Genomic DNA, 27,255 nt, shown 5'->3' on the forward strand with positions numbered 1-27,255 from the left:
ACTCTCATTTCCATCATCTCCTTATCAGCTACTACATTGCATTCATTCATATTGTTCATTCCCTCCATTAATTTTTGTAACTGTTCTTGGATCTGAGTCCATCTATCACCCATTTCTTCACCAGCTTGATCTTGATTCTTGTTTCTTGTCACAATTTCGTTACTTCTGGTCATTATTTGCAGTCGAGAATCAGTGGCTCTGATACCAATTGATGTATATTTGATGTATACCTCGTGTATATCGGTTGGTTTATTGACTTGTAATGGAATAGCTAGCAATAACCAGGATAACAATTCTAGGATTTCCAATCGAAGAATTGTAAATAGCAATTCGGGGATTAATCCGAGAGAAGGCTAAAAAAGAAATATAAAGAGAGAAGAATTTATCTTGTATATTCATCAATGATTGAATGAAAATATAGTTACAAGTACTTATAGATTCATGTGAATGCTTAACTCCTAATCTACAAAGCAACAACTGTCAATAACCACTTCTCACAATTAGACAGCTTGTACTAACAACTAACAATAGGAGTTGTAACTAACTTTTGAATTCTAACTAACTTTGAAACCTCCTAACTAACTACTGGACACTGCTATGACTTTTGATCTGGTTCCTTGCTATATGATTCCTTGTCATCATATCATCATAACAACACTAGAACCTCCATTTAATAATCTGTAACATTGTGACATAATCTGGTGGTGAATGTTAAAAGATTTCCTGAATCAATGAGATTCTTGAACTCATCTGTATATATAATGTGGTTTATTTGAAAAGCTAGAAATAATTGGGTACTGATATGTGGGGTGCTTCTTTGATTCTGTCAAGTGCATCATTCCATTTTAATGATTACGATGAGCTTGTGAATGCTAATACTGTCCGAAACAAAAATTCCAGTTTTTCTTACAAATGGTAACAAAGTTCGAACCACAAACACAATCATGTCAAAAAACCAATCCGTCTTATTCACAACTCAAAATGGCAATGCGTCTTGTGTCCAACAAAACTGTCGAGGAAAAAAAAATCAGATTGCATCAAAAAGAAAAGTTCCAAAACTGGCATCGAGTTTTCATGCCATAAGCCCATATCTCAACTAGATCAACTACATAGTAGAATTCCCATTAAACTAATCAAAATTCATGAATTGCGCGTTGTCACCAGGAGTAGCTGATGATGGCAAAATGACTTGTTCATATTGAGCATTAGTAATCCTTTTAAGCCTTTTCTCACCAATTCCAAATGCAGCGGCAAATTCTGACCCTCTCAAGCTCTGCATCAGTGAGTTCTTACCCACCAAGAATTGTTGATGGTTCCTTCTTGCTGATGTAGTGAAGCCTAATAACTTAAACCGGCCATTTGTTGAAGCAATTTGGCAAAAAGGGAAGTACCTTAGCACCCAAAAACGTCTCCTTCTCGTACTCTCGCATTCATGGCTAAAGTCCCATTTGGATACACAATTTGTATCCTACCAGTCCCTTTCAACACTACTCCATACTCTATTACTGTTGGATTAACATGAGGAGCCACCATGGATCCCTATATTTACAAGTAAACATAGATAAAACATGTAAGCAAGAAAAGAAACATACAAGTCACTATACTTGGACACGTCTCAAATTCTAGACCAGAGGTCACCAGTAGCCTGAGGCAAATGTACAAGTAAGTCAGGCCGTGCAAATGATCATTACCGGAGATAGATTGACAAGATAAACGCCATTGCCAGATAGTTGTAGAGGAGAATAATCAGACTCATCTAACTTCTTGCTCCATCCGTAATTGTTCTTGAAATCAGGCTTCCTAGTGTAGAGATTGTACGTTGATGGAGCTTTATGATTCTCTCTCTTGACAACATCTTTTCTGTAATAAATTAAACATAAATTTCCTCAATGATCATATGCATTTTGATTCTTCCTCTTTTGGGCTAGCTTCTTCTCCAAAATTCACGATCTTCTTCAAATGTGCTAATTTCTTATGGGGTTCTTGGGCAACGAATTTGGTCCAAATGTTTGTGTGATGAGAACCAGATAAATGCACAATTGGTCCGGAAGATTTCCTGGTCAAGAACGTACTTAGTTCTGCTGTCGAGACTTGCAATTTTACATAATCTTGATTCAATTCTTTCCACTGAAAAATTTAGTAAGAACATGTAAATTCCCTTGAAATACTCACATTAAGAGCAGTTGATAATGTGGTATGATCGAATCCATCAAGAATGGATGCAGGATAAATTCCACCACCAATAAAGAAAGACTGAAAAATAGTTACATGAGTTACTACGAAGCTTTGGGAAGAAAAATGACTATAAACCAAAAACAAGAAATGGATTAAATGATCAATTTTTGAGAAGTTGACTTAACTTACCTGGAAAGCATGCCATCCCATGGATTCTGAGGTAATATCAATGCTGCAAATTATGTGAAGTCTTTGGTTTTTAATTGTATTCTCCAAATAGAAAGCTGATCCAGCAGGAATTATGTAGACATCTCCCTGCTTCAAACTCTTTTCTGCTAATTCATCCTTGTAGATGTGTCCAACTCTTGCTTCCCCTATAATCAATTCATAGAAAATGAATATTCTGGCTTATAATTTGATTTTTACACTACCCATGTATCTTAACTTGTTAGTGTTTTCCAGGTTATTAGTCCTGTTTCTTATGAAAGACTATCTGTAGTTGTCATTTAGATAGTGAAATTCTTATACGCTGTTAGCATATTGAAGTTAGACCCTTTAAAATATCGAGTAAAGTGAGAAGATAAATTTTACCGTGGTGTACAAAGAGAACAAGATCGGAATCAAGGTACTGAGGGATGAAGAGGCTATTAGGTTCCATGGAGATGAAACCAATATGCATTGGACTATGGAGAAATGAACCCCTTCAGTATCCACCCTTCACCAATCTCATAGACCCAGCATCAGTTCTCACAACATCGTGTAAGTGGTGTAGCAAGAACCATTTTTCTCCCTGTGTCTTTTGCTCACTTTCTTCTTCTCCTTCTCTCCTTTTCCCTTCCGGTACATAGCCATTGACGGACGCCACTAGTGCAGAGAAAAGTACTAGCAACTAGAAGCAGCAGTGTCCTTCTCTTTCCCATTTCAACTCGTTTTATAGAAAAATGTTCTCTAAGCTTTCTTTATAATCAGTTTTGGTTTACTAATGTGTTATGTGTTGGGTCTGTGGTTTATATAGAGTAAATTTTGGGATTTGAGGGGAGCTGTTGTCAACCATGCATGATTTTTAGGCCTTTTCTGGTGGTACTATAAACGCTGAGATCCTAAAATGTATTCGCTGAACCAAAGAAAAATTATTTGTTGAAGTTTGTATACAAAACCAAATAATGTAGCGAAATTGCTATTTGGTGACTATTTCAAAGTGCTAATCTAACGCAATAAAAGAAAGGATCTAAGGTGTATGCATGTATGCAAACACACTCATTTTATTAAGGGTGTGTTTGGTATGACGGAAAATGATTTAGAAATTTGACGGAATATTTTTTCCAATTAATAAAAACACACCAAGGCAACTCCAATCCACCACACCACCTCTCCGCCCATCACATCTTCACCCCACCCCACCCCACACCTACCCCTACCATGCACCACTGCCCCCACCCTCAACCCAACGCCCCCACAACCACCCATCCCCCCACCCCAATAACCCCCACAACCAACCGTCCACCCACACCCCTTGCATTCTACTCCCACGACTAGAAGCTGCACTCCGTATTAAATAACCTCATAGTGTTTTGCTTTGAGTATATGCAAATACTCCCAAAATGACATTTTTCAACTTACGTATCATACAGAAAAAAATAAGTAGGAAAATCACTTATTTTCCGAGAAATTAGAAAGAAAAAAATTGTTGAACATTTTCCGTCATACCAAACACACCCTAAATCAATAACACTACTAATTTATTTTATTCTCTTTTAGTAGTAATTTAATTTTGTTGAAACAAACGTTAGAGAGTTGACTTGCTCAACTCTGTTTCTATATTATACAAAAAAAAAAAAAAAAAAAAAAACTTAGTTGTTGATTCAACTCGGTTCTGTAAACGCTGAATTTGGTATAACAAACAGAATTGGACTCCACTTAAACTGAATTTGGTTTGATATACGCAGAGTATACGGTTATGGCGCAAAATAGCAGGTGGAGGAAGAGACCTAATATACTTATCACCGGAATTCCGGGCACAGGGAAGACGACTACGGCGGCTGCCCTGGCGGAGGTGACGGAGCTCCGCCACATCAACGTCGGCGAATTTGCTAATGAGAAAAACTTGACCAACGGCTGGGATGACACTTTCGATTGCTACTATATCAACCAACACCTTGTAAGTCTTAAACATGGCCCTTCTCCCCAAAATTTTAGGTAGATTTCTTAACTTTTTTTTTTTTTTTTGAATACTATTAGTACTAAAATAAAATCTTACTATCTGTTACTCTCTTTGCCCAAATTTAATTTCGAGAGTCGAATTCGGGCATGGAATCTTTAAATTTTTTGAAATGAAATTTACGTAATGGGAAACTATGTAAAAAGTCGCAATAATTAACAATTCAAAATATCTAACTGATATATAAAAAAAATTACAGTCAAGGAAAGACTTTGTTTGAATTTCTAAATCCGAATGGTGCCACGTAAATTGGGACGGAGGGAGTAACATTTTGACTTCTCTACTGCCATTCAGAAGTATATGGAGATGCAAGTGTGGAACTCTCATATCTAATTTTAGGATTTGAATATTTTTGTTCAAGTTTTTAGCTTTTCTGGTCCCAAACCTTGAATATGCTCTGATGAATTGTACTTATTTGTTATCCTCTATGCGTTTATATGGATACTCTGAGGGTAAAACCGATTAAGATTATAGCGGAAGTCGAATATTTTTTGAACACAAACAGTCAAAGCTTGATGGTAAACATTCAATAAGTTAGATTTAAGAATTAGATGGTAGTATTAATTTGAACTTTCTTGAAGTTGTATTTTCAAAGTACAACATATTTAGTGTATAAAATTGGACCCGTCTGGAACCGAATGGATAGAGTGCCAACCGCAGCTAATTTGAGATTGAGGTATAGTTGATTGATTAATTGATTTGTACTCTTGAAAGCAGAAAATTTTATAATTAAGGATTATATATAGTGCTAAATTTAAATCAAGTGATGAAATTGAGTTATAGTGGTTGTTTTGTTTCTCTACCCTGCACTTCCCGTGCTTTTATGCTATCACGGTATTTATTTTAAGAATAAGATTCCTTGATGTAATGGAAAAGAAGGACGGGGAGAAAACTTTCTCATTGTATTGTTGCAGGCTGAAGTTTTCGCATACGATATTTTCTTATTTCCATGTCTCGACTGGGGAAATTAGTTCCCTTTGAAGATTTAAGGAAATGTGTTGTTATAACTTGCATGATGTTGCTTATCCAGGTATGTGATGAGCTTGAAAACTTGATAGAAGAAGGCGGAAACATAGTTGATCATCAGAGCTGTGACTTCTTTCCTGAACGTTGGTTTGATCATGTGGTGGTGCTTCAAACTGACAACTCTGTCTTGTATGATCGGTTCACTAAGAGGTACTCTATCAATTGATCCTTACCTTTTTCGTTTGTGTGCATCTCTGGTATCGGCCTATTGACTATGTCTCGACTGTTGTGACTGTCCCAGAGGTTACACTGATCAAAAGCTTGGTAATAATACTGAATGTGCAACCTTTCAAGTTTTGCTGGAGGAGGCAAAAGAGAACTATCCAGAGGATATTGTGGTTATACTAAGAAGTGATTCTCTGGAAGATATTACCAAAAATGTGGAGAAACTGACCAGTTGGATTAGTAATTGGAGCCCTGTATTATGAATTATGATTAAGTATCAGCAAAGCATATTAAGGCTACTCGCGGGCAGGGGCAGGGGTGCAAGAGGGTTCGTCGAAGAATTACATTGTATAAATAAGGTCAAAATTATTTTATGTATATATGATGTTACATCCCCTTGCTTCTTCGTGTGTCTACTTCCTTATATTTTGGATCCCTTTAGTGAAACTTCTGGCTCAACCATTGCTCACATGGAAGTTATGTTCTACGGTTTGACTATTAAGTTTTGGTTTCTTCTTCTCTTTAACATACGAGCAGAAAATTCAGCAGGATGTATTGAATGTGACTGCACTATTCCTTTTCTCCGTATAACAGAATGCTGACTTATAAACTTTATGTCCAAAGAGTTTCTCTGAGCAATATTTGTGTTAATACGGTCATGTTACAGTTACCTGGTGGACCATGATGAGCTCAGATGGAACTATAACTGTCTTTTGTGTATTGACTTTTAAGTGGCACGAACTCGCCAGTTTGGGTGCCGTTCCCGTCTCGACACAGGTGCGGGTGCGGGAACGGCAAACGTCCGGGATATAGTCAACTAACTCTGGATACTTTGACCGGAGTCCGTCAACAAATTTGGGGGGAAGTTTATGATTTTGATTTCTCAAAATTAAAAATAAAATAGATTTAAGATAAGGAAAATAACATACCTTCAATATTATAGTACTTTTATCTCATTTTTGTTGCTTCATGTTTCATACAAACCAAGAATACAAGGTTGTATTGAGTGCGGATGGTAGAGAGAAGCAGTGATATAGATGGAGGGTTTGTTTCCGGTCTTGAATGGCTTTCTCTTTCTATCTTGAGGAAAGAATGAAGAGACAGTGAAAGAGACGACCTAGAGGCTAACTTTGCTCTGTAAAAGCTTGAAAAGGAAGTTTGGAGAATTTGAAGAAGACCACTTAAAAGTTAAAGGGTTACCGCTGGAGGAGACGTGTAGAAGCTAGAATTAGGACTCTTAAAGTCTTAATTGTATTAACGTACAAAATTGACCCCTTTATTCTCCATATATGCTATTTTTATCCCCTTTATTTTCCATTATATGCTACTTGTGACACAAAATTGAAAGGCACCTAATTATGCTATTTATAAATGTTTCTTTCTCATACAATATAGGGATAATTTCTAAATTAATTATTAGCATGTCATTTTTTTGATAATTAATTTATATTTTTAATCGCACAAAAGCACGGACAAATTTATTGGTTGTACGTAATAAAATTGACCCCTTTGTACAATGGATTATTCTTGGAACGTATTGTTTCATATGCCGTTTAAATAATTTAAATTATTAAGTATTGTAACTTATAGTATTTTTTACATAATTTCAAATATGTAATTTGATAATGAATTGAAATAACTTAGAAAAATGACAAAGAAGAATAATCGAGCATTTTGGATAACTATATCAAGAATGAGAGAATTTAAGGGCACTTAATTTATATTAATTAATATTAATTTAGGAGCAATAACTAATATTGAACTATCGAAATATAATTATAGCTGGATACGTACCCTCCGAATCCCTGCACCCGTATCCATAACTGGATACGCACTCCCGAATCTTAAAATTTAAATTTTGCCGAATCCGACACTCGGATCCGTACCCGCATCGGATACCCGCACCCGAGTCCGTGTAACTTAGATTGACTTATCCAGGACATGTTAAGTAGAGCTATTTTCTTCTTTGTTTAGCTCTACCTAGCATCACATTTTTCTTGTCTGATGGTCATTATATAAGTTGTCCATGATAAAGTTTATATCTGTGAGTTGTTGTCAAGAAACTGATCATTCACCTGAAACTGAAGTTCGTCAATTTTATTAGGAGCTAGGCGCTTTTGTTTGGCCACATCTTATGTTCTCAAATAGTTTTAGTTACCCAACAAATACCACCACAGGTAGAGTAGAAATTTCAAATTTTCTTACTAATAGCAATGTAGTTCAAACTACGATGAGAATCATATCAAAAAACCAATCCGTCTTATTCACAACTCAAAAGGGCAATGCGTCTTGTGTGCAGCAAGACTACCGAGAAAACAAAATCAGATCGCATGAAAGAAAAAAGAAACAAATTTCCAAAACTGGCATGGGGCTTTCATGCCATAACTCAACTAGACCAACTACGTGCTAGTTCCATAACTCATGAGTTGCCTTGTCACCAGGAGCAGCTGATGATGAAGGCAAGATGACTTGCTCACGTTGCGCATTGGCAATCCTCTTAAGCCTTTTCTCACCAATTCCAAATGCAGCAGCAAATTCTGGCCCTCGCAAGCTCTGCATCAATGAGTTCTTACCCACCAAGAACTGTTGATGATTCCTCCTTGCTGATGTAGTGAATCCGAAGAACTCAAATGGGCCATTTGTTGAAGCAATTTGGCAGAAGGGGAAGTACCGTGGCACCCAGAAAACGTCCCCTTCTCGTACTCTTGCATTCATGGCTAAAGTTCCATTTGGATACACAATTTGGATCCTACCAGTCCCTTTCAACACTATTCCATACTCTATTGCAGTTGGATTCACATGAGGTGCCACCAGGGATCCCTAAATTAACCAAGAGACACAGATAAAACATGTAAGCAAAAAAAAGAAACATACTAGTTATAATACATATACATGGACCATGTTAACTAATGTTGCTTTCACGCTAGATTTGAGTCAAAGCATGCAAATGATCATTGAAGATAGATTGACAAGATAAACGCCCTTGCCAGATTGCTGAAGAGGAGAATAATCAGACTCATCCAACTTCTTGCTCCATCCATAGTCATTCTTGAAATCAGTCTTCCTGTTGTAGAGATTGTACGCTGATGGAACTTTCTGATTCACTCTCTTGACGATGTCTTCTGTGTTTAATAAAGTAAACAAGAGTTTCCTCAATGACCATGTTGATTCCTCCTCTTTTGGGCTAGCTTCTTTCTCAAGATTCACAATCCTTTTCAAGTGAGCTAGTCTTCGATGGGGTTCTAGGTCCAAGAATTTGGACCAAATGTTTGTGTGAGAACCAGATAAATGCACGATTGGCCCAGAAGATTGTCTGGTCAAAAACGTGCTTAATTCTGCTGTTGAGACCTACCATATTACATGATCTTGACTCAGTTCCTTTTTCATTGATAAATGTAGTAAGAAATGGTAAATTCATCTGAACACTTACATTAAGAGCAATTGATAATGTAGTATGATCGAATCCAGCAAGAACAGATGTAGGATAGATTCCACCACCAATGAAGAAAGACTACAATATATATATATATATTATGAGTTACTTGGGAAGAAAATAAGGACAATGAACCTAAGACAAGAATGGATTAAAGACCAATTTTGGGGAAATTAGCTTACGATACCTGGAAAACATGTGATCCCATGGATTCTGAGGTAATATCAATACTGCAAATAATGTATTCTCCAAATAGAAAACTGATCCAGCAGGAATTGTGTAAACATCTCCATGCTTCAAACTCCTGTCTGCTAATTCATCCTTGTAGATGTGTCCAACTCTTGCTTCCCCTGTATTCAATTCATACAAAATGAAAATTCTGGTTTATAATTTAAATTCTACACTCCCATGTTATTAATCCAACATTTTCTGAAGGACTATCTATAACATCATTAAGAAGACTTGATTTTATGTAAACTTTTTTATACAATGTTAGTGTGCAAGAATTTAAACTTTTAAAAAGATTAAGTGACAGAGATACAAAATGAAGTTTAATTACCTTGGTGAACAAAGAGGACAAGATCGGAATCAAGGTACTGAGGGATGAAGAGGCTTTAGGTTCCATGGAGATGAAACCAATATGCATTGGACTATGTAAAAATGAACCCCTTCGATAACCACCCTTCACCAATCTCATAGACCCAGCATCAGTTTTCACAACGTCATGTAAGTGGCGCAGTAAGAACCATTTTTCTCCTTGTGTCTTTTGCTCACTTTCTTCCTCTTCTCTTTCTCTCCTTCCTTCATATTCATGGCCACTGACAGAGGTCACTAGTGCAGAAAAAAGTACCAGCACTAGTTGTAGCAATGTCCTATTTCCCATTTTTAACTCGATATAAAGAGCAAGTTTTCTAACTTTTCTTGAAGCAGTTTTACTGGTGAGTGATGTGCAAGGTATGTGGTTTATATAGAGGGAGTGAGGGAATTGTTGTTGGTCATGCAACATTTCTAGGCTTTTCTTCTATAATAAATGGTGAGATCCTGAAAAATATACGGTGAACCAACGAAAAGTTATTTTGCTGAAGTTGGTATACAGAACCAAATGATGTAGCTTAATAGCAATTTAATGACCACTTCAAAGGGCAAATCTAGCGCAATAAAGCAAAGGACCTAAGGTGTATGTATATAAACACATTTTTTAAATAAATCAATAATAAACACATTATTTATAATCAATATTTCTTATAATCTAATTCTGTTGAAACAAGCATTAAAGAGTTGACCAAACTCAACTCAGTTACTATATTATAGAAAAGCTTAGTTGTTGATTCAACTCGGTACTGTAAAAGCTTAATCAAGCTCAATTATGTATAACAGATGCAGATTTAAACTGTGTCCAAAGAGTTGTAGCAGTATTTTGCGTTAATACTGTCATATTCAGTTTCCTAGTGGACCATGTTAAGCTCAGATGAGATTATTACTGTATTCTGTTACTTTGTTAAAATCTAAAAGGCCAGGTTTTTTGTGTATTGACTTAATCCAGAAGGGACATGTTAGTAGAGCTATTTTCTTCTTTGTTTAGCTCTACGTTGTGTCTCGTCTGATGGTCGTTATGTAGTTGTCAATGACTGTGGTGTAGCCGTGTAGCTACTCTAAATTGGTCACCTCAGTTTGGTGCAACTTGATGAAAAATGTTGTCACTTGACATAGAACAATGGGAATTAACCTTACAGTGCTCATTCTCATTGACTATACTCATTTTTATTACTATTTAGAACATTGAAATTTATTCATTCTATCTTTATACTTTTTGGTTCATTGTTATGTGATCATCTATGAAATTTACCCTTTGATTATTTTGATCATCCTCAATATCGAAATTTTTTAATATGTATTACACCCAACTGAAATTAGTTGCGTGAGGCTCCATTTTGTCAGACAAAAAAATGAACCTAAAATTTGTGGACCCAAAATTGTAAGATGTGGGTCTATTTTTTTTTCTCACAAGAAGAAGCCATGTAGTAAAAAAAATTCATCAATACTCCTATGAGCTATCTAAGTAAAACACTCCCTAGGTCCCAATTTAAGTGTCTTACTTTTCTTTTTAGTATGTCCCAAAAAGAGTGCCTCTTTTTATATTTAGTAAGTTGAACATTCAAAGGAAAAAAGGGTAAAAAAAAAAAAAAAAAAAAAATGCCCCTCTACTTTCGGAAAAGAGCTAAAAATATCCTCCATTACAAATTTGGGTCAAAAATACCCCTCTCGTCATTAAAGTTTTCAAATATACCTTGTCTTAACGGAATTTAACAAAATAGCCTGATTTCATTTTAAACCTGACCCAACTACATAAAAACCCCATTTGCAACCAACTTGTTCTGAAGTCCTACATCTGGAGCCACTAGGTATGGAGCGGGTTTAAAAATGAAATCGGGTTATTTTGAGAAATTTCGTTAAGACATGGGTATATTTGAAAACTTTAATGACAGGAGGGGTATTTTGACCCGAATTTATAACGGAGGATATTTTTAGCCCTTTTCCCAAAGTAGAGGAGTATTTTTGACCCTTTTCTCAAAATTCAAAAGTCCGCAAGATTCAAAAGTATGCTTTTATTTCTTAAACTTCGTGTCAAGTCAAATTAAGACACTTGAATTGAGACGGAAGGAGTACATTTTTATGATGCTACCAAATAAAATGGGCCTCATGGTGAAACGTAACGTATGCGAAACTAAGCAAAAAGGAATGGACTGGAGCAACAAAGGGCCCAAAGTCAATTATGCCAACATGCATGAAGTAATTTTTATTTATTTTTTTTCGCGTAGATTGTCCCTCAAACGCATTGCTATTTAAATTTTTTTCCCCCTTAAATTGTTGGTCTTTAATTTTTTTCCTTCGCCTAAAAAAGCGTCTGAAAATACTCGCAAGGCAAGGTTTCGTGAATATAAGGCCTAACTTAGTTATGTTGTAGGTCCAAGTTAGGCCTTATAAGCATAAATTTTGTAGTTCTAAGTTATGCCTAAGGCAAAAGTTATGTCGGACAAGGGGTAAGTTATGCCTAAGGCAAAAGTTATGCATGAGAAGGGGTAAAGTTATGCCTTAAAGGCATAAATTCTTTATAGAAACTATGACTTAAGGCATAACTTCTATATAAAACCTATGCCTTAAGGCATAACTTGCCTTACGATTTTTTTTTTCTACAGAAGTTACACCTTAAGACCTAACTTTTGCCTAAATAGGCGTAATTTGTTATGAAATTCTGCCTTGCGATTTTTTTTTTTTTTTTTTTAATATTCTGCTGGGGTTCGAACCCAAAATCTTAGGAGTATTTTCGGTCACTTAAAGTGTCGAAGGGCGAAAACAAAGGACCAGCAATTTGAGGGGAAAAAATAAAAGCCCACCCCCGAATAAGAGCATTTGTGCAGATGATCCTAAAGTAATTGCACGGTTTGGCCTTCAAATGGATTGGTCTTTAATTTTTGCCCTTCAAATGGACTGGTCTTTAATTTTGGGAAAATCACATAAAACACCCCTAAAATGCAAAATATTTATCCTCTCCTAAACTAATTTCGCCTAAAATCCAACCGGCCGAAAATATTTACCCGAGTACACCCTCACCCAAAACTCTTCCTCCATGATACCATCGCAGTATATTTATCAACCATGAGGTATTATAGAGGACTAAGAGAGTGTCTCATTGAAGGACTGAAACAATCTTCCATGATACCATCTCAGTATATGGTATATATTATGATGGTATCATGAAAGACTGAGGAGTGCCTCGTTGAAAGATTTGAAGCAATCCTCTATGATACCATCTCAGTATATATATATATATAAAAGATGATGACACAATAGAGGTTCTTTTTTTGAGGATTGTGTGTTTTTTGAATAAATGAACATGATCCTCAATGATACCATGTTAGTATATTATATATACCATATGGGTTACATCGAGGGTTGATGAGTGTTTTTGAATAAATGAAAAAACTCATCTGTGATACCACTATGGTATATAAGAGACAGGGTGATACCCTGTTGGTGTCATAATTTTGGGAGCATTTCGAGTAAATAGTTTGAGGGCATGAAAGTAAAAGGGTTAAGGGCGGGTAATTATTTTGTTTTTCAGGGACAGTGACATTCTTTTCCCTTTATTTTTGCCTTTTAAAATCGGACTTATGCGTATATGACATAAATTCTTTAAAGACACTGGCATAACTTATGAATATTACCATGCGTATTTGATTTTGAAACGCAATAATTAAAGACCAGCCATTTGAAGGGCAAAACCAAGACCAGCACAAAATAGGGACAAAGGTGCAAATGACCCAATATGCATTACAAGTGGAAATTGACATTAGTAATCAAACAAAATGCGGGAAATATATCTTTTTGTTTGATTTCATTTTATGTTTCTAATAGTACATATTTTCTTTTCAGAATATTCAATTTATTATTTTCGACGTGTCTCAAAACATACTTGAATGCTAATTTTTTATTTTATTTTAAAAACTGCTTTGTTATTTGCCACGGGTTACATTCTTAGTTAAAAGCTACTTCTTGATTTTTAATTCCAGAATAGAGGATACATGATTTATATATAAACTTTTAAAAAAAAAAATACAGAAAAGATTGTCCCATTTACTGTTTTTCTTTTTCTTAAAGAAACGTAAAGCAGATTTTTCTTACTATGTGATTGCACGAGCCGCGTGATAAGTCATTGTGTCATTTTGATGGTGTAACACTGTAACGAACGATCATCCACACACTTTTTTAAGTGTCAAAACCTAAAAGTACAAAGTAAAAGAATGTTGACTGATAGAAGAGACAAATTAAACTAAAAGGAAGAAAACGTTCAAGAAATGATGAAAAAACCAAACAACGCGTTTCTACAATTAAGCCATTAATCAACTATTTCTGCTACCAATATTTATTCTCGTCATAGGCAAACTTTAAACGGATTCCACGAATACGGATATATATATATAATTAACAGATATTTTGAATCTACGTCCAAACATAAAGGACCACTTTTGTTACTTGGAAGAGAAATACTCCCTCCGTCTCAATTTGTTTGACACTTTTCGCTTTTCGAGAGTCAAATGAGTTATTCTTTGACCGTAATTTTTACATATGTCTTTTAAATATTTTAAATTATTAATTATGAGGGTTTATAGTACTTTTTATGAAGTTTCCAAATGTATAAATTTTATTTCAAAAAATTTAGATATTTGATGTTTAAACACACGATCAAAATTAAAAAGTTTGACTCTCGAAAAAACGAAAAGTGTCAAATAAATTTGGAGAGAGAGAGAGAGTAAGTAAAAGGGATGCTCAAAGGTGATATTTTGCAACATAAACCAAAAATGGCAAACATGCTGCATGATGAAGATCACCAAAAGATTCCAGTATGAGTTCCTTTTTTGTGCTACAGTACTCACGGAAAAGGACTGACTAAAAGAGGAAATTAATTAGTAACTTAATATACAATTTGCAAGTCTATTTGGGAAGCACATGACATTTCAATGTTCGGTTTTATCATCTACTCCCTTTAATAAAAAACAAACATAATGGTAATACGCGTTTAAGGGAAACATAAGCCATGATTAAACTCAAAAAGAAACAAGAAAAGCAAGACAAGAGAACGTGCATTCTCGATTTTGGGGATACAGCAAAAAATCTTTTTGCCTTCCTTATCCTCGATGCTACGTCTCAATCCATGTATCATATGTTTTACATGTCACTTTTTCTTTTCGAAAGTTGATTTGATTACAAACTTAATCTTTTAAAATTAAATTTATATAAACGGCATAAAAAGTATTATAAATTTTAACTTTTCTAATATTAAGTTTGAGATAATTAATGGTCACGCAGAATATATGATTTGCTTTCAATTATAATTTTAAAATTTTGCTTTTTCTTTCTTAATTTGTGTCCATTCAAATCCCACGTAAACACTAAAAAAGTGAGCAAAAGAAAATTTGGAATTCGCTGCCAGAATTTTAAGTAAATACGTATTTAGGAATCCGACAAATCAGGCAGTTCGTTTCTAGAGTTTGACATCTGCCGGGATTTTACAAACTTCATTTAAGTTTGAGAGATAATATAGGAATTTCTCAAAAAAAAAAAAAAAAAGTTTTGCTGTTTTACTCTATATATATATAAGACTCTAGTTTGGCACGGCTGGGAATTTAAGAAAGTTTTTTACTTTTGAAAATTATGGACTTAAAGATGTACTCTCTTTGTCACAATTTATGTAATACATTTTTTTTTTTTTAGTCTGTACCAAAAAGAATGATGCATTTTTACATTTAGAAATAATTTAACTGAAAAACTTCTCATTTTACCCTTAATTAAATGATTTACAATCACACAAATATCTATGACTTGTTTTAGACCACAGGTTTCAAAAGTATTTCTTTCTTTCTTAAACTTGGGGCTTAATTGGTCAAATTATATCAAATAAATTGGGACGGTGGGAGGATATTTGTGCCACTGTAAAACTTTTGAAATTTGTAATCTTAAACATGATATAAAAATTTGTGTAATAAAAATTTCTCATTAAGGATAAATTGATATATGTAAAGTCATTTATTTTTAAATTTAGTTGTCATAAGTTAGAATCCAAGAAAATATGAAAAGAAATATTTTAGTTAGTTTTTTTCTAGATAGTGAATTAACTTCATTTGTGTGAGCTTGCTTACATTGTCGGTCTCAAATTCAAATAAAGGGGGATGGTTATGGTAGACTTGCAAATAAGTTAAAATTTGATGAATTTCCATAAATAATACAGATTTTATTATTGTTCTAGATAGTGAATTACAAACAATTCAATTTTTATTATTAAGGAAAATAGGCTTAGAAAGCGCAACTTGGTCTAATATGACATTGTTGTTACACGACAGGAGTGTTGTTACACGACAGGAGTGAACATTTCAAATGTGAACAGGCACTTGATTTCTTGTGGAATTACTCTGTCCTTGTTGACGGACACTGTGGATTTGAAAGATGAAATAGTAAGATTCAAACAAAACCATGATAACTAGAGACTAAAGAGTCAAAGGTTTCATTTGAAAGAGAATTCATATGGAAAATCAAGTAAACGTTTGCTATATTAAGCTGGTAGGTGACCAAAAAGTTTGGCGTAATTAGATTCAAATGTGAAGTGGGAATGGACTATACGGAAGGAAGAAGAGAAATATAAGAACATCTATTTGATTTGCTTTATCTACATCATTTTAAAAAATAAAGATAACCTAACCAGACATAGTCCCAAATCTGTGATATCTATCAAGATCTCTTTCATATTCTGTTGCAACTTTGTTTTCCTTCCATAATCTTCTAGGAAGTAAAATCGGCTCATATGACTATAAACAGAGAGGCAGATGGACCCCGGTTTACTAGATTCAACTTAATACAATATTTTTGATAAGAAGGCGTAAATATATAAGTATAATATTACAAATTTTAGCAGCATCTATAATTACAATAGTGCAATAGTAAGGACTCAAAGATTAGACCTATCAAATTTAAGTTGTAGATCAGTTTCTGTCGGATAATGTCCCAAATTTGAGGAACATATATATCTTCCTTCTTAATCATGTCCAAAGAGTCTCCCATAACGACCCAAAATTGTTGCTGTCGTCTAAGAAATTCATGTTATTTTGGAAATTGCCATGTCCAGTATTGGCGAACTTGTCCAAAGATTGTTCGGGTGATGTTGGTGGAGATTGGCCCATTTCCATGTAAATAAAGGCCATGAGATTAGCTTGTTGGGATTGCATATTGACAAGCTCAGCTTGCGTTTTGGCTAATTGTGCTTGAAGCTCATTCACTTGCTGTTGAAGTTGACAAATTGCCCCAGCAGAACCATAGACTGGATCCCTCAGCCTAGCGTTAGCCTCGTACACCATGCTGCTTACAGCATCTGCTCTTTGACATTCCGGCAATTCCTAATCAAAATTGAAAAAAATGATTTTAGATTTCGCCATCAAGTATTGAATTAGACAATGGCATTAAGAGTATTGTTCAAAAGTCAATATATATTTGTAAAAAGTAATTTTGACTTATTTTTTATGTACATTATCAGCAAAGGGTGGTCAGTTTCATTATTTGACACAAGAAGCAATGAGTAGCGGGTAGCAATAAGCCATGATGTTTTTTATTTCTGGAAAAGTAAGAGAAATCAATGCACAAGCAACAAATGAAAATGTAACATGGAAAAGAACAGTAGTTGGGATGTAAACAGAAAAAGGTTTCTTCACCAATAATTTATAAAGCAGCTATGGTTGTTGGTACTCATTATAGTGTATCCAAAAGATTTGAAAGACTTTGGCCTCGAAATTAATTCCCTCCTCTACAATTCGAAGAGAAACAGTAGGATTTCACTATCAACTTATGATGTCAGTTTGGATAAATAACTATATAGCCACATGGGACTCTAAATTTTCAGTTTCAGCTTTGGACTACATTAAATACTACCACCTAATTGGTCCGGGCATTAAATAAACTAAATCGTGCTATATTAAAGCATGTCCGCCTATATTTGCCTATTGCACTTTGACCAATTTTTTTTTTTTTTTTTTTGTTCTTGATATTTTCTAACAAGTACACTAATATTAAATGCAGAGGGAGATAGGGCACAAGAATTTTACTTCTTTTATAATTTGAATCCGATACGTTATTGATTAAATGAATCTCAAAAAGAAAAGACTGTAAAAATGGAAAAATAAACATAGTAACTGCAACTAGTTTTTCAGTCACTATTTATTGCTAAAGCTAACAATTTAGTGAGTAGTAGTAACAAAGTAGGATATACATATACTAACATAACTTTGAAAAAATCCATCCACTTAAATTCCAAAGTTAAGTGGGAAAATAGACTGAATTAGTAAAAACAGGAGCAAGTAATAAACAAGTGAAAGAACGTATGTACCTGCAAGAACTTGATAATATTGCTAGCGCCAAAAACACGATGAGCAGTGGTGAATTTGATGGGGTCATTGGGAGGAAAATAAGGTGCCAACACACATTTCTCTGCACATCTCCGCCGTAATATCTTACAGGCAGCACATGGTGTGACCACCACTCGTGGTGGAGATGGAGAGTTACGCCGCGGTGATGCGGAGCAAGGAGACAGTGGCGCTGTAGTGGTGATTGTCTTGTTGCTTGAGTCCATATTTTCTTTGTAAAAGTGTACGTGCAAGTAAGAAAGCAGAGAAAAAAAGAACACTAAGGGTGCTCTAAAACAGAGTGAATGAAGTGAATATTTATAAGCCAAAAAACGATCGTCGGGGTAGGTTGGGCTTGGGTTTTGGGGACGGGGGGTAGGTGGATGACATCACAACTAGTTTATGTGAAATCACTACTTTTTTAAGAAAAAACTTTTGTAAGTATTTAAATTACACACATTGATGATGTAAAAGATTTTTTTTTGCATTTAAGGGAGGAGTTAGTGTTTTCGTAACGGATTTATAATTAGTTCATTCGAATCCAATATTTTCGACGGATGCTACATATTTTAATTTATGTGAAAATCAATAAAAGCTTCAATGAATATATCCAAACTCATAATCTTAAAATTAAGACAATGAATTTAATACCAAAAACCTTTAAGATCGAACACATCAAGCTAATATCTTAGATCTGTCTCTGTTTGGGACTTACCTTATAGCTTGTCCTTTACTATCTTTTATCAGATAACGATTCACATTAACTAATCCTAGTTGAGTTACCTATCTTTCTTCTTCTTTTTTTCCCTGCATGTGAAAACTCGCAGGATCAGCTTTGATTTTGGTTTAGCCGATTTTGGAGTCCCAATTTTACTACATTAGCCAATTAGGGGTTAATTGAGAGGCAATTAACGCTTTCTTGTTTTTTGTTTCCTAAAAAAATATTATTAAAGTAAAAAACATAAACCAAACGGAAAAATGAAAATTGGAAATCCCTATTCTAGTCATTTAAGCAAACCAAAAGAAAACAGGAAAACAATTCCCAATCCTAGACATAGAAGGAAACAAATTCTCTTCCTATAAATTCACTTGCAAAGCCTCATATATAATTCCTCACTTTTCATCCAATTATTGAACTAATCTCCATTAGAGTTGCAATGGCCCCAAGCAAATTAGCAGCAAATAATTTAGAGAAACACCAACAATCAAGAATCGCAAAGATCTCAAGGGCAATAAACAGTTGCATTCAACAAACAAAAGATAAAAAAAAATTATTCCAAAAGGGTGATGAAGTTGAAGTGGCAAGTCAAGAATACGGCTTCATAGGTTCTTACTACACAGCTACTGTTGTTTCTTCCATTGGCGCTTATCATTACAAAGTCAAATACAGAACATTGTCAACTTATGATAAATCCGCGCCACTAGAAGAGATTGTCACTGCAGTTGAGGTCCGCCCTGTGCCACCTTATCAACATGAAACAATGTCATTAGACAAATTTCATCTATACGATATGGTTGATGTATTTTCCGACGATGGCTGGTGGCTTGGATTTATCATTGAAAAAATAAGTAAATAACTTAAAAGGTCATTTAACTTTAGTAAATTCACTATCAAAGTCACTTATGTTCGTTTTATATCAAGAAAGTCACTCAAGTTAGAGTGGTATATCAACAAAGTCATTATCGCCAATAAGTTCAAGGAATAATTACATAATCTCTCCTTAAGTTTGATTTTGGCTAACTTACCCATTTTGTGGCTATGCATACCTCTCTTATTTTAATCCTTTTTTGTAATAATATTTTAACCTAGCTATTACTATTAATATAAGAAAATATAATTTAACTAATTTGTCCTTACGATATACTTTTTCGTTTAATTAATTTTGTAAATAAATTTTCTAAGAAAAATAATTTCCAACTCCATTATTATTCACATGACATATATATCTAAATTATTTAACAATTTTTTTAAAATATCTAGTTGTCTGTCTTGAAATATCTAGTTGCCTGTTGTCATTGAATATTTTTCTCAATAACTATTTATGTTAATTGGTGAAATTCATGATGAAAATAATTATTTCGATCAATATATTTTGGATTCTAGCACTATTCTTTTGGACGGCAATAGCTATGCTAAAAACTTAAGCTACCTGTTGCATTTTTTAAGAGATTCCAAACTCGCATATGGCTGTCAATTCGAGAATCATCTTATTTTGGCTTTGAATATTTTTCTGAATAACTATTTATGTTAATTGGTGAAATTCATGATGAAAATAATTATTTCGATCAATATATTTTGGATTCTAGCACTATTCTTTTGGACGACAATAGTTATGCTAAAAAGTTAAGCTACATGTTGCATTTTTTTAAGAGGTTCCGAACTCGCATATGGTTGTCAATTTGAGAATCATCTTATTTTGGCAGTCATTAATTGTACAAATGTGTGAAATTAGACTTACGAGTGTGTCACAAATTAATCTGTCTCATTGTTAAATAATTTTTTAACTCTAGATAATTCAAGACAAAAATAAATTAGATATATATGTCATGTGAATAATAATGGAGTTGGAATATTTTTTCTTAAAAATATTATTTACAAAATTAATTAAACAACAAAATATATCATAAGGATAAAGTAGCTCGATTATATTTTCTTATATTAATAGTAATAGTTAGGTTAAAAAATTATTTAACAAAAAAAGACTAAAATAAGAGAGGTAAGCATAGCCACAAAAGAGGTAAATTAACCAAAATCAAAGTTAATGGGAGCTTTATGTAATTATTCCTTTAGCTTTTTGGCTACAATGACTTTGTTGATATATCACTATAACTTGAGTGACCTTATTGATACAAAACAAATATAAGTGACTTTGATAGTGAATTTGCTAAAATTGAATGACCTTTTAAGTTATTCACTCTTGGAAAAATTGGAGAAGAATACTATGTCTATTTTCCTACAACTGGTGATAAAATTGCATATCCTCCTAGTGTGCTGAGATTTCATCAAGAATGGTCTAATGGGCAATAGCAAGTGGATATTTTTTCCAAGACAAGGAAGGATTTATGAGTTATACTGATTTCGATGTGAAGAGTTTTTTTTTTGATTTATTTTAGTGTAATATGAATGTGACAATCATTCTCTTTATGCCAATTCAAATTTTGTCGCAGAATTATTATATATGCTGATAAAGATTTTGATATGTTGAACATATAGTTTATTATGGTTTAGCATTGAATAGTCGATTATAAGTTGTCAAATACTTAGTCCTTAATACCGAATTTTAGGATAATTTCAAAAAAAGAAAAAAAGATAAAGTGGTGGTCTTCAACGAACCATTGAAACAGAAGTGCACATAGGGACAAAAATCTCCAACTTTCCCGGACTTAAAGTCGCATGAGTAGTCAAAAGCATACCAATGTAACTTAGAAAACTTTGGCTCTTTCTGCTTCCAAAGTTCCAATAATATATTCTGACTGACTTATCATCTTAGACATAAAGCCACCTGTAACCTAGACTTTGAATACGAAAAGCGCCATTACGGAAACTGTTGTTCTTTAAGAATTTTACTGTAGCATGTTTATAACTTATAAAACTATCTTGTGTAAACAGTGCATTCACAGAAATTATATACTGTTTATTATAATTCTAAGATTATAATACATGAATACAAACTAATTTTCTGAATCTCACTAATCGATGTTTGTCCAAGAACTTTGTTAATGTGTACAAGCTTAGTTTGTCAGCAGCGGAATTACTATCTTTAAGGAAATTTTAATATTGAACATTAAATGTTTTTAATCGAAGATCATTAAAATCAAAAGTAAAGTAGCTCCCTATTTATAACATAGGATTAAGATAGGGTGATATTGATATAATGTTGGCTTTATAGGTTGATGTCATTAAGGAAATTGGTTCATAATTCCTACTATGCTAACCACCACTACATTACGTGTCTAGAAATGGAGAATGACAGAAAGAAGGATCATAGTAGGCTAAAATTGGTGGTTGGTTAAGGTGGTAGTAAAAAGGTATTGACACACGTATTAGAAAATGCCATTTTCATCCTTGTTTGAATCAAGTTGATTTTTTTCTGTGTTAATTTGCGCATACTTCGATAATTTCATGATTGTATACTGCTACCTCCCAGCTTAAATTCTTCAATTTGAGATCACTTTAAGCTTTGAATTCCTTTCTTTTTTTTTTCAGCTTATGCAGCCATAATTTGACAAACACAAATAGGCCTCCTCTGCTATGTAAAAGGACTCTTAGCTTAGTCACAACGTGTTTATCGAGTACATATACCATATATTAAGCTCAATGTTATATCCCTAGTACTAATACATACAAAGATATGTCACTAGTACTATATTGGGAATTTTACATAAATGACTACACTTTGGGGGTTTAAAATTTGTCATAGCTACAGTTTCAATATTTACATTGCGTAGCTACAGTTTACCCGCTGTATTCAAAAAATGGCTCGCTGTATTCATAAAATGGCCTAGCTGTATTCATGAATACAGCGAATAAAAAAAAATAAAAAATTCTTTTCGATTGCATTCAAAATTCGGTTGAATCAGATTTTACTGTATTCAATTCGGATTTTGCTGTATTCAAATCAGATGTATTCAACTAAAACATCAAAAACACAAAAATTTGCACTAAAAAAATTAACGAATACACTCAAAAACTGAATACAAGAAATCAATTTCACTCTATTCATTTGTATACACTTCAAAATTTACTGTATTCATTTGTATACAAGAAATAAAATTAATGAATACACTCAAAACAAATTTTCTAAAATATACAGATTCATACAGAGAAAGAGGAAATCTAACTTGAGAGAACAGCAGCAAAAAAAAAATGGCGAAATCGAGTGCTGATGACGAGGAATTGAGGAGAGCTTGTGAAGAAAGCACTAAACAGAAGATCTTTATGTCCATCAGAGTTGCTAAAAGCCGTGGGATCTGGGCTAAAACTGGCAAATTAGGTCGTACTCCTACAGCTAAACCTCGAGTTATCGCCATTTCAAGTATGTTATTACTCCAGATTTAGTTAGCTTTAATTACTTCATTTTGGGTAACTAATTACAATTGAATTCCGGCGAACCACAACAACAACAACACGAACCACAACCAATAGCAGTGACCGGAGCTTACTTCTCCGTCTGGCTTTCGCGTGAAGCAGTGGTGACGATGAGGGAGCAGTGACCGGAGCTCGTTAGCCGGAGCTCCGGCGGGGATATTGAGAGCAGAAGGGAGGGAGAAGGAGGGAGGAGAGAGAAAAATGTGAATACAGGGGTTAATTTTTTATTTTAACCTATTTTATATGTTTTAGTTATGGAGCATAATTGATATACATTTTTTAGCTATGAGGTGTAAATAAATTAAAGTATAGTTATTAAATAAAAATAAGGTCTATTATTAGCTACACCACGTAGATTTCCCTTCTATATTTTCAATCCATCCGTTGCAAGAGCTTGATAAAAAAAAAAAAAAAAAAAAAGGGAAAGATGAGAACTATACCAACAGCAACAATTAGGTCTCAATCTACTTAATTTGAACTCGTTTTATTCTATTACACAATAATTTATCACGATTACGTAAAGGGAAAATAGTACTCTAAATGAATAATAGTATGTAACATAGATGTTAACCCAAAAATAAAAGGACAGAGATGGTCAATAATATAATAAAAACATGAATTGATGGTCAAAATGCCTGGAACAGGGGATAAAATGCCTTATTAGACGAATGCCCTCTTTTGTACTTAACATCTCCTTTTCAGGCACTCGTCTCATTTTTTTAGATGCATGGGACTTGTCCACGCGGTGGAGATAATATGAGAAGTACGGGGAACCCAATAATTTACAAAATCACTAAATACATACATATAATAAAATTTAGAATTCATAAATTTTAAATTCTGAATACGCCTCGACTTGTCAGTCATCACTATTCAGTAGGTATCACATTTTAATCTAACTTTAACTCACGAAATGAGTGGACTAGCTTGATCCAAACCTTCACAAATAACTTTTAATACATTTATATATCTGATGTGGATATTATAATATATCTCCAGCACGTAATACAGCAAAGTGATTTCACACACGCAGCTCTCCATGCAGTAATGATTTAGCTGCGTTTATATTGTTGAACTACTTGTAATGCTGCTTTCCACTTTTATACTCATTGTATCCATAGTCATAAATTGACCAACCAAAAGAATGTCACACTCGATGGAATGGCATTATATATCTTCTACTTTTAGTTCCTCATTTATTTTTCCCACCCCCTTTCAATTTTTATTTTATTTATTAAAGTCAAAATGAAAGGTTGAACGAGTAGGTTGCAGACTCAATTAATAGTACAAGCTAGCTCCTCTTAAACATATACTCCTAAATTATTTGGAATTTTGATTCTCTGAAGATCTTGCATTGATCATATGAATTTCATAATGAAAAGGATACTGCATTTAGTGCACAACCAAGGCTAAGACCGAAAATTTTGACTGTAAGTTATCATTGTCGTCATCAATAAGCCCAGCCTAAGTTGTGCACCTAATTAATATCATGGGGAGAAAGACAAAAACACTTAAATCTGTCGAAGTTGGCAAGGCTTGTATATGCTCACTGTGCTTATCCTCCATGTCGAACTTGTACAAATTATTAGTGTCTTATTAGATGGAATGCTAGAGGATCCCATATTCGTAATTTAGCTATAGAGAAACTTTTTTTCAATCAAATTTACATGTGTTATTATAGTTTGCAATGATACTTTTCCCGTCAATCAAAATTTAATGAGAGTTTAAGTCTCTTACAATATTAACAAGAAGCTAAAATAAAATTTCATTTAGGGTGTGTTTGGTAGGAAGGAAAATGTTTTTCATGAAATATGTTGTCTTGAAAAATAAGTAGTTTTCTTACTTATTTTTAGGTGTTTAGAAAGTAGAAAATATTGTTCCAAGAGCATATCTATATAAATTAGGCAAACACTATAGGTGGGGTGGATGGTACATGGGATGGAGGTGGGAGTGGGAGGAGACAATTACTGTTGAGTTCCAAAACTTGTCTTCCCAATTGCCATTTTCCTGTTGTTTAAGTAACTTGTTTGCTAGAGAAATGTTTTCTAAAACTTTTGACCAACTAAATTTGGATATGTGAAGATGAGGAGTGTGGATGCGCCAGTAAGGAGAAGTTGGCTATAACAAGAGTTAGGAGAGGTAGAGATAGGCCGAAGAAGAACTAGGGGTAGGTGATTAAACAAGACATGACACAGCTTCAGCTTACTAAGGACATGACCTTAGATAAGAAGGTGTGGAGGTCGAGGATTAGGATAGGAGGTTAGTAGGTAGCCGAGTATTCTCCTAAGTAATAGTATTAGTTAGTAATCACGTAGATTCTGTTCTTCGAGGTGTACGTACTACTATCTGTTGCTTCATTTATTTTTAATCTTGCTACTTTGTTGTCATATTTTTCTTGATATCATGCTTCAAATCCTTTTTATCCTTTGAGCCGAGGTCTATCGTAAACAGCCCCCCCGGGGCCGGAATTATAGGGGTGCAAGGGGTGTCAATCGAACCCCTTTCGGCGGAAAATTGCACTATATATATGGGGTCAATTTTTTGATTCATGTATAAATATTAATGTTGCATCCCCTTAACATATTGGAGAACTCAGCCCAGCGGTTGAGGTGCCTATCATTGAGCCCATGGTTGTGGGTTCAATTCTCTGTAACAACATTTTTTTTTAACCCTTTTTCATCTAGTCCCTTTTTCTTGAACCCTCTTATCAAATGTTCTGGCTCCGCCCCTGAGTCCCCCTACCCTACAAAGGTAGGGGTAAGGTCTGCGTACATGCTATCCTCTTCAGATCCCACTTAGATTTTTTTTCCTTTTTGGTTTGGTAGTTTGACTTTAGAAAGAGAGGATAAAGAAAAGGGAGAATAGGAAAGTGAAAACAGTTTCCCTTTGAGGTCGATGGAACATAACAGTACATAAACTTAAGCAGAGCAAAGAGTCAGCTTAACATGTTCAATTTTCTTGTAAATCTACTTTTCAATGTAAGACTAAAAGCAAGCGGAATCAGTGGACACTGTATAATGAGTAGATGGATTACAACATTTTTTTTTAACCCTTTTTCATCTAGTCCCTTTTTCTTGAACCCTCTTATCAAATGTTCTGGCTCCGCCCCTGAGTCCCCCTACCCTACAAAGGTAGGGGTAAGGTCTGCGTACATGCTATCCTCTTCAGATCCCACTTAGATTTTTTTTCCTTTTTGGTTTGGTAGTTTGACTTTAGAAAGAGAGGATAAAGAAAAGGGAGAATAGGAAAGTGAAAACAGTTTCCCTTTGAGGTCGATGGAACATAACAGTACATAAACTTAAGCAGAGCAAAGAGTCAGCTTAACATGTTCAATTTTCTTGTAAATCTACTTTTCAATGTAAGACTAAAAGCAAGCGGAATCAGTGGACACTGTATAATGAGTAGATGGATTACAAGTAGAAATTTGAGTCTCTATGGGAACATACTGCTAGAAATATGTCACCTAAGAATTGTTTTAGTTTTGAATATATGTTTGCTTGGCATAATCTGGAGGAAATTTCCTTAATCTACAAACTGCAAGCTTTTAAGTATTTTGGTATAAATGGGAATATGGGATAGTTGCAACCATCATGCTGTAAATCTAATTTCATATCATGCTAAATTATAAGCTATATAATAGATGTTGATTAAAAAGCAGTGCTAAAGTTGCCTTATTTTAATCTGGACGTACTTCCTGAGGGTTAAAAGGCAATTTTACTTTTTTCTTTGTTTCGAGCCGAATAAGTTGAAAACTATATAGTCAATAACTACCTTTTGTCTCTAGCCTTCATACTAGCCGTTGTCACATTCATATATACCGATAAAGAAAATAGAGAGATGAAAAGAAAGAAAAAAAAAATCCCAGAAAATCCCTCCTTTGTTTAGTCTCAAGAGAAAGTCATGACTCTTGACACACTAGTTGAGTGGGTTCAATTTGATGCTTCACTTATCGCGTCAAAGATTATATGAAAACCGACATAATCGAACCATACCGAATTAAATATTAGGTTTTAAAAATAGAACAGTAGGTTTTGATATAAATTTAGAACCGTACTAAAAGGTAGGCACAGAAAAAGTGCTGAACCCAATATTTATATGTATAAAACATATTTTGTAAATAATTTTTCGATGATTTTTATGCTGACGTTATTTTTTAGAAGAAACAAATAGCAGCACTTATTTCATATTTTTAACTTGGAGAGCT

The 27,255-nt window shown here is 34.0% G+C and overlaps 2 protein-coding genes and 2 pseudogenes across 2 annotated transcripts; 1 reads left to right on the forward strand and 3 right to left on the reverse strand.

The window, feature by feature from the left end:
- Window positions 1-945: 945 nt before the first annotated feature.
- On the reverse strand, window positions 946-3,564 carry LOC132605150 (vicilin-like seed storage protein At2g28490; annotated as a pseudogene).
- Window positions 3,565-3,921: 357 nt separating this feature from the next.
- LOC132605139 (adenylate kinase isoenzyme 6 homolog) lies at window positions 3,922-6,135 on the forward strand. Its single transcript, XM_060318388.1, has 3 exons — window positions 3,922-4,333; window positions 5,424-5,569; window positions 5,661-6,135. Exons 1-3 carry the CDS (start codon window positions 4,133-4,135, stop codon window positions 5,845-5,847), a joined length of 534 nt encoding a protein of 177 aa, XP_060174371.1. The 5' UTR covers window positions 3,922-4,132; the 3' UTR covers window positions 5,848-6,135.
- A 1,720-nt stretch (window positions 6,136-7,855) lies between these two features.
- On the reverse strand, window positions 7,856-9,923 carry LOC132626308 (vicilin-like seed storage protein At2g28490; annotated as a pseudogene).
- A 6,340-nt stretch (window positions 9,924-16,263) lies between these two features.
- LOC132605163 (LOB domain-containing protein 1-like) lies at window positions 16,264-18,281 on the reverse strand. The gene is made up of 2 exons (XM_060318399.1): window positions 17,947-18,281; window positions 16,264-16,963 (listed from the first exon to the last, which is right to left on the reverse strand). Exons 1-2 carry the CDS (start codon window positions 18,187-18,189, stop codon window positions 16,610-16,612), a joined length of 597 nt encoding a protein of 198 aa, XP_060174382.1. The 5' UTR covers window positions 18,190-18,281; the 3' UTR covers window positions 16,264-16,609.
- Window positions 18,282-27,255: the final 8,974 nt, after the last annotated feature.

The sequence above is a fragment of the Lycium barbarum genome, chromosome 1, assembly GCF_019175385.1.
Source record: "Lycium barbarum isolate Lr01 chromosome 1, ASM1917538v2, whole genome shotgun sequence".
NCBI lineage: Eukaryota > Viridiplantae > Streptophyta > Magnoliopsida > Solanales > Solanaceae > Lycium > Lycium barbarum.

Bases quoted from the DNA above. Each gene is read 5' to 3' on its own strand.
- LOC132605139 (XM_060318388.1), top strand. From the start codon at position 4,133: ATGGCGCAAAATAGCAGGTGGAGGAAGAGACCTAATATACTTATCACC. The intron at 4,334-5,423 runs GTAAGTCTTAAA...TTGCTTATCCAG, and splicing joins ACTATATCAACCAACACCTT to GTATGTGATGAGCTTGAAAA. The intron at 5,570-5,660 runs GTACTCTATCAA...TGACTGTCCCAG, and splicing joins TATGATCGGTTCACTAAGAG to AGGTTACACTGATCAAAAGC.
- LOC132605163 (XM_060318399.1), bottom strand. From the start codon at position 18,189: ATGGACTCAAGCAACAAGACAATCACCACTACAGCGCCACTGTCTCCT. The intron at 16,964-17,946 runs GTACATACGTTC...AATTTTGATTAG, and splicing joins ATATTATCAAGTTCTTGCAG to GAATTGCCGGAATGTCAAAG.